The sequence below is a fragment of the Sinocyclocheilus rhinocerous genome, unplaced genomic scaffold (assembly GCF_001515625.1).
Source record: "Sinocyclocheilus rhinocerous isolate Xijiao unplaced genomic scaffold, SAMN03320098_v1.1 scaffold70, whole genome shotgun sequence".
NCBI classification, from domain to species: Eukaryota; Metazoa; Chordata; class Actinopteri; order Cypriniformes; family Cyprinidae; genus Sinocyclocheilus; species Sinocyclocheilus rhinocerous.
The window spans coordinates 475,602-483,543 of record NW_015624555.1 but is presented as its reverse complement, the minus strand read 5'-3'; the positions used below and the strand labels follow the sequence as shown (position 1 = coordinate 483,543).

At 35.2% G+C, this 7,942-nt stretch overlaps 1 protein-coding gene across 3 annotated transcripts in view; it reads right to left on the bottom strand.

Moving 5' to 3' along the window:
• The window catches only part of LOC107742432 (retinitis pigmentosa 1-like 1 protein), an 8,913-nt gene extending 6,693 nt beyond the window's left edge, over positions 1–2,220 (bottom strand). For 2 of the 3 annotated variants that reach the window (XM_016555388.1, XM_016555398.1), the window contains exons 1-3: positions 1,835–2,212; positions 1,541–1,646; positions 472–818 (exon numbers count right to left, since the gene is read on the bottom strand). In XM_016555388.1, coding sequence (XP_016410874.1) covers positions 472–818; positions 1,541–1,646; positions 1,835–1,993 — 612 coding nt within the window. In that variant the 5' untranslated portion in view covers positions 1,994–2,212. Of the gene's footprint in view, positions 1–471; positions 819–1,540; positions 1,647–1,834 lie in introns of all 3 variants that reach the window. The other variant, XM_016555407.1, reaches the window with a different exon arrangement.
• Between the last annotated feature and the right edge of the window lie 5,722 nt (positions 2,221–7,942).

Here is a 7,942-nt window from a genome sequence, read left to right as displayed (position 1 = left end):
TAAATTAATTATATCATAGAGACAACTCCTGTAGACTCTCATGACTGTTAGTTAATTAGTTTGGGTTGTAAAATTAATAAAAAACAAACAACAACAAAAAACGGAATGATTTTTTTGAATAAATAAGTTACGATATTTGTAAAAAAATACTATTTACTTATTACTATTAAAAACTCATTTGAAGTATATTTTTCAATCATTTGAAAATAATTATTAAGATATGCACATGTATTTAAGGTATAAGAAAAACTTACACCACATGACTATTTTAGTCATTATATTTAAACATTTGATTGAAAATCATACAAAAGTTTTCAAAACTAACATGAATGCAAACAGTACATTTCTAGGAGCTTTGCACTTTTTATTTCTTTGTCTCAGACACCCTTATTTAACCATTATGCCAGTAAGTTGCAGATGCAATGTCTCATTGTTGCAATCTTCTTGAAAATGCCACTGAATGTGCTGTACCTCACTCTGAAGAAGCATATTCTCATGCCCCAGTGCTAGTCCTGATGCAAGAGGGCTCTTCAGGGAGCTCAACACTTCCTCCAGCAGTGACCCCTGCTCCTCAGGAACGACCTCACATCCTGTGTCCAACAGGAAGTCATCGGCCTGCAGCTCGAGTGTTACTGGACGCTCCCAAGAGGATTCTGGGACCTCAGACTTGGGGACGTGATCCTCAGCGGGAACATGTTCCTCTCCTTCAGAGATGTCTCCGGCTGAGATGGAGGATGTTGGAGAAGTCACTCCCTCTTCCTCTTGTTCAGAAGCAAATGACTCACCGTCTGAATCATTCACCTGTTCTCCGGGCAAATCTAGACCAAATTGAACAATAGAAAAACTATTATTGAACTACTAACAACAATTATTGAATTACTTTACAATTGAAAAGTTTGGGGTCGGTAAGATTTTTAAATGTTTTTGAAAGAAGTCTCTTCTGCTCACCAAGGCTGCATTTATTTAATAAAAAACACAGTAAAAACAGTAAAAATTTGAAATAATATTACAATTGAAAATAACTGTTTTCTATTTGTAAAAATTTTAAAATATAATTTATTCCTGTGATGTAAATCTGAATTTTCAGCATCATTACTCCAGTCTTCAGCTTCACATGATCCTTGAGAAATCATTCTCATATGCTGATTTGCTGCTCGAGAAACATTTCTTATTATCAATGTTGAAAACAGTTCTACTGCTTAATATTTTTGTGGAAACGGTGGTACATTTTTTTTTTCAGGATTCTTTGAAGAATAGAAAGTTCAAGAGAACGGCATTTATTTAAAATATCTTTTGTAACAAATTATTTTACTGACACTTTTGGTCAGTTTAATGCATACTTGCTGAATAAAAATATATTTCTTTCAAAAAAAAAAACAAAAAAAAAACCTTACTGACCCCAAACACATAGTGTGCGTGTGTGTGGTAACTAGTTTTTATCAAAGTCAACAAAACTAATTTTATAGATTAAATCAGGTAGAAATAGTTCGTTTAGGTGACAATTGCAATTAACACTTTTGTAGTGTATATACAGACATACTTTTCTGTTCTTCTCCAATACTTGTGACCATCATCCGCATTTTGTCCTCTGTGTCTCTGAGTAGCACTCTTTCTCTCAGGTCTCTTCTCTTGTCCAACATTTGATTCTAAACATGAATAAGCACACAGCGCCGTTCAACCGCTAAAACAAACAGATGAAGTTTTTTCCAGCATCGCTCCTGTATCGCTCAAAAAGACAACTTAAACGAGAATAAAACATCACTAACAGCTTGTTGGCCTGATATGATAAGACACCATGGATAATTGAAGCATATGAATGGTTAATGAATCTTACGCTGGCAGGCTTTCTCTTGACACAAGCGTTGGCTTTGACAGCGATGCGGTGACGGGCAGCTGAGCTGTCTAAGCAAGAGACGGAGCTGGCGGGCAAACTGAAGTCTACGGGGACGGAGCCCTGAGGTGTGCCGGGTCTCGAAGAAGCTTCATAAGACATCTTTATAGGATGGAGGGGGACAAGGATGACAGATGTTAGTAAGTCTACATCAGTTCAATAAGATGCGTAATTTGTTTACAGCTTTAATACGAAATCTTAAAATTCTTTCAAGCTACTTCCCCACCAAAACATCCATATTTAGGTTACAGTTTCAAATAGACGGTTGTATTCAAAGCATTTCCTTCCATCCCTTAACCACCAGAAAACCAGAGTGGCATCAGAATAAATTCTTGTTCGTGGTCACTCATGCATACAGCATAAACCGTAATAAAAAAAAAATAAAAACCAGACACTCGGCTACCTTCACCACCACTGACTCATCGTGACCAATTATTATGATTGTCCTCAGCTATTTCCTTTCAGAATGAAACACAAACAAAAGCCTCTCCAGCAGAAACAACTGAAGGTTATGTTGGCAATGTTTGCATTTGCTTGTCCTTACGGCTGTATAAGCACAGTTTTTTTTTTCCTTTGGAGACTCAGATCTGCATCACTAATACCAAGTCTTGATTTTTGAAGGCTGCTTGCATTTAAAACTATTATTATTATTATTATTTAAATAATTCTTCATTTGAAGGAAGGTTTTCACACTTAAATTCTAAACAATTTTGCAGCAACATAAATCAATATTGAGCTTTTTTTCTCAGAAATGCAAGTTTATATTTTATTGCAATTCTGAGAAAAATAGTCAATTGCAAGATATAAAGTCAGAATTGCGAGGTATAAGAAAAGTCAGAAAAAGTCACAATTACCTTTTATATTTTTTTATTTAGTGTAAGAAACGTGTTTTCATAAAAAGGAGAGAATTAATTCGTTAACACTTTTGAAAAAAACAATATATATATTTTTTTACATGCTTTTAATGGCACAGTATGTCAGGAACTGGTGTGAATGAGTTCTAAGTGAGCCAGCCGTGTGTTTGTGCTGTGCTCAGGTCCAGCTTGGCAGCCGTTTTGACCCAGATTGCTGGAATATCCCATTTCCAGCAGACAGCCAGGCTGAGAGGGAGTTTTTTTTCTCAGAAATGCAAGTTTATATTTTATTGCAATTCTGAGAAAAATAGTCAATTGCAAGATATAAAGTCAGAATTGCGAGGTATAAGAAAAGTCAGAAAAAGTCACAATTACCTTTTATATTTTTTTATTTAGTGTAAGAAACGTGTTTTCATAAAAAGGAGAGAATTAATTCAAGTTAACACTTTTGAAAAAAACTTTTTTTTTTTTTACATGCTTTTAATGGCACAGTATGTCAGGAACTGGTGTGAATGAGTTCTAAGTGAGCCAGCCATGTGTTTGTGCTGTGCTCAGGTCCAGCTTGGCAGCCGTTTTGACCCAGATTGCTGGAATATCCCATTTCCAGCAGACAGCCAGGCTGAGAGGGTGAACCGCTGGAATGCTTTTCAGACCACACGCCTACTTCACTCGTAACCCCTGCAGTCAAGGACAGCCAGCATTCAACACCACTGTCAAATGTCACTAGTGATTAACTAATATGGGTTTTAATGGCCATTACTGATATGATGTCTAGAGAGCAGGGTGCCAATAAATACATCAACTTTAATATGGAAAATTTAGAAAAATTAATAGAATGTAAACACTTGTTTTTACAATTTTATCACATTTTTTCTGCGGTTTCATCTATTACTTGCTCCTTTTCCATGTGATCACTCCAAAGCCATTCAATCAATAGTATTTGTGCACCAACACAGATTTAGACAGATTTGTGAACGATATTTGAGAGAAATAGGCCTTTTGTGTACATAGAAAAAGTCTTAGATCTTTGAGTTCAGCTCATGAAAAATGGGGGCAAAAACAAAAGTGTTGCGTTTATAATTTTGTTCAGTGTATATTAAGCAGCAGCCTAATGTTTTCAACTCTGGTAATAATAAGCAATAATGTTTCTTGAGCAGCATATACGTTTATTCAGCATATTAGAATTATTTCTGAAGGATCGTGTGACTGAAGACTGGAGTAATGATGCTGAAAATTCAGCTTTGATCACAGGAATAAATTACATTTTAAAATAAGTTATTTCAAAAAAGGTTATTTTAATAATATTTCACAATATAACCGTTTACTGTATTTTTGATCAAATTAATGCAGACATGGGGAGTATAAGAGGCATTAAAAAACATTACTGAACTCACACTTTTGAACATTAGTGCACAACATATAACAAAAATGAATCCCCATTTAAAATATCCAACAGTATTACATTTCTCACCAAAACCCAATTGCTCAAAACAGCCTCTGATCCAGCTCAACGCATTGCATAACACAAACACATGAGAGCTATTTTAAGCCCTGGCAACAATACAAGTCCAAGAGTGGACTTGTATTGTTGAGTTGAGATTGTTTTGGAGCAGTTTCGGATAGGCGCTGGTGTTGTGCGTGAGATGCGTGCGTAGAAATGCCCTTTCAATGCACAGACTGAACACTTGTATTCAAATATAACTTTCTACTGGATACAAGCAGTGACCTGCTCTCTAATGTCTGTGTTTCAAACTGCCTTTGACTGTGAAAGTACTGGTTCTGAATACATGTCAGTATCTGTCAATACCGCTGATAACACATAAACACAACACTGAACAAGTTCTACATAATCCAAACTAGCCAAAACAACAGCAGATAAGCACACTCTTAATATGAATCTCTCAGCATTGGCCTTAATGGAACATTCCAAACTTGTTACTAGTCTGATTCCACACCCAGAGGTGCTCGATTCAAATGATCATTTGATCAAATGAACAAAACATTACTTGGAGACATTTAAATGTATGAATATTAAGTTATAGCCGCAAACAAATAATTCTACACCATTTCTCAGAAACGTCAGCTACAGGCTATTCAAAAATATTTAAACTACAGTCAAGCTACTGATTTGAAAGAGTAGTTAGCTACACGACAAGCTACAAACAAAAGTTTGTTTCTAATGCTGGATGTCTCCCCTTATTTATTTGACCCGTCTCTACAAACCAGATGATGAGTTGATTCAGGTGTGTTTGATTAGGAAGAGTTTGAAAATGTGTACTGTTAATGTGCCTCCAGGAACAGGGTTGGGAAACACTGTGTTAGTGTGCTTAGTTGGATCACTAAATGCCTACAAACAATTTAAATGCACTGCATCACCATTCAAAGCATGTTTGTGCTTACTCTTAAAGGGACAGTTCACCTAAAAATTTACATTATTTCATCATTCACTCACCCTCATGTTATTTCAAACCCATATGTTTCATTCATCTTGGAACACAAATGAAGATATTTTTAATGAAACCTGAGAGATTCTGTCCCTCAACTGAAACTGCATTCATCCAAAACTTTCTTGATTCAAAAAGTTCATAAAGACATTGTAAAAGGAATCAATATGAATCAAGCTGTTTAATCCAAGTCTTCTGAAGAGAAATGATTGCGTTATATAGTTTTGATGATTTACAAATTTTATTTAGGTTTTCAGGTTTATTCTTGCATGTCAAGTAAGTACGCTTAATGTTTACAATTCTGTTTACTATTTTAAGATAGAAATCTCTCAGGTTAAATAAAAAATATCTTCTTTTGTGTTTTGAAGATAAACGAAAGTCATACAAACCATTAGGCGTATTTTCAATTCGCAATTTCAATTTGCGCAATTTAAAGGGTAATGGAAACGCGCCTACTGTGAGCTAATAAGAAGCAAGTAGGATAGATATTTTTATTCCAAAACACCCGTACTAATAATAATAAGAGTAAAGGCCTTTTTCTGGCCTGGAGGCGGGGTTTTCTTCATCCACTCGCACCTTATTTAGCTCCGCCCCCTCTTTACTGGAAGTGCGATCCACGAAATACTGCAGAAGACCTGCTCCGTAGGCGTCGCCTTCAACATTGATGACGGTGCAAGTACGATCGCTAAACGAAGAAATATAGAAAACAAAAAAAAATTATCTTCACTGTACAAAAAAAAATTGAGGACATAAAATTAATACAAGCTTTATTTAAAAAAGCTGTTGTATTAACACAATGTCAAGGCCTTTCCACACTGAGCGCGATGCGAAAAAGCGAGGCGAATCGCAGACGAACGGTGCTTTCACACCGAACGCGAAACGATTGTTCGCCTTCTGCTAATTGCCTCCTGCACGCTAGGTGGCACTGACCAACAATGCATTTTTTCTCAGATATGTATGTCGTAAACAGATTTAACATCATCCGCTGCTCAATATACAGCATTAAATTAAGAGAAACAAGGTTCTACACCAGAAACAAACTATCTATGATGCTTACAAGAATAGGCTACATCCTAAAATATAATTAGAAGTACAATTAGCATCAAGCTACACTTGAAAATGTATGTAATTATTCATGTATTTGCTTACCCACTTTAAACAATCATCGAGTGCTTGTAATAACTTCCAATTGTGATCTATAGTTGATTTTGATTAATAAGCAGACACATGCACTCTTTGTATGTTTAATAATGCTACACTGCTAATATTTGTCATAAACATTGCTATTAAAATACCGTGAGATGCATACAAAACACATACATAAAATATATCATCATAATCATATGTCTATTTGATTTCATATTTCATGTGTAGAAAAAGAGTGAACTCCGCTCTGACTCATAACACTCGCGCACGTGGAAGAAAACGGACGGTGCTCTACAGATCACATAATTCAGTGGACAATTAATAGAAATGTTATTCTGTATAAAGAACATGTGAGAATAAATCTGTTCTCAAATACCAACGATAACAAGAACTCAGCATCCTCACGTACATAAAAGAAAAATGATCACATAACTCCGCTCTCTTCCGGGATATTCTTCAGTGTTTGTTTACACTGGTTTTCGAAACAACGCCACCACTCTCAGCCTTTTGTGCAACAGCAGCTGCTCCGGTCACGTGATCCTAGCTCAAATCTTATTGGACGGCCCGTGTTTTTGCTTTGTGAAACTGAAAAGATTCGTCGGACTGGTTCGAAAAAAAAAAAACATTCGCATTTTCGGTGCGCAAATGTTCGCGGTCTATGTGGAAGCATCCATAGAAATCTATTGTTTTATTCCAGCGCGTCATCGCGTTCGATATTAGTTTCGCTTTTTCGCGCTCAGTGTGGAAAGGCCTTAAATCTGTCAAACCTAGTGCTGTTTCTGTTTGTGTGTAGCACCTACAGCTCTGCAGATCCTTCTGAAGGATCTTAACATTAGAACTGAACGACTCAAGTTTATTTTTAGCAAGGTGTCTGATCATTTCAGTCTGATTTTAAAAGTTTGTGTGACACATTTCAGCGGTCTGTGCATTTTACAAATCAAAGCTATATTATTTTCAAAGCTTTTTCTTTTCTTAACTGTTTTAATTAATTTTAAATCAATTTGAGATTATTTTAAAAGTTTTTAATTTCCTTGTTTTATTGTTGTGATTATTTTTTATAATGTTTACAATTCTGTTTACTATTTTAAGATAGAAATCTCTCAGGTTAAATTAAAAATATCTTCTTTTGTGTTTTGAAGATAAACGAAAGTCATACAAATTTGGAAAGACATGAGGGTGAGTAAATGATGACAGAATTTTCATTTTTTGGGTGAACTATCCCTTTGACAAGCCTTTCACAGACCATTCAGGCATTTCTGATTATGTGCTATGTGATTTATGTGTGCTTGCAATCTGAAAATTCAGCTTTGATCACAGGAATAAATTACATTTGAACATATATTACAGTACAAAACAGTTATTTCAAATTGTAATAATAAATCACAATATTAATGTTTTTTGATCAAACAAATGCAACCTTGGTGAGTATAAGAGACTTCTTTCAAAAACTTTTAAAAAATCTCACTGACCCCCAAATTTTTATAGCAGTGTATAAAGACAGAATTTTCATTTTGAGTTAACTATACTTTAATAAAAAGGAAAATAATTCTAAATCCAGACTAAAAGCCAGTCCATGCGTTTAGACACCTCGGATAAATTCTTGCTTT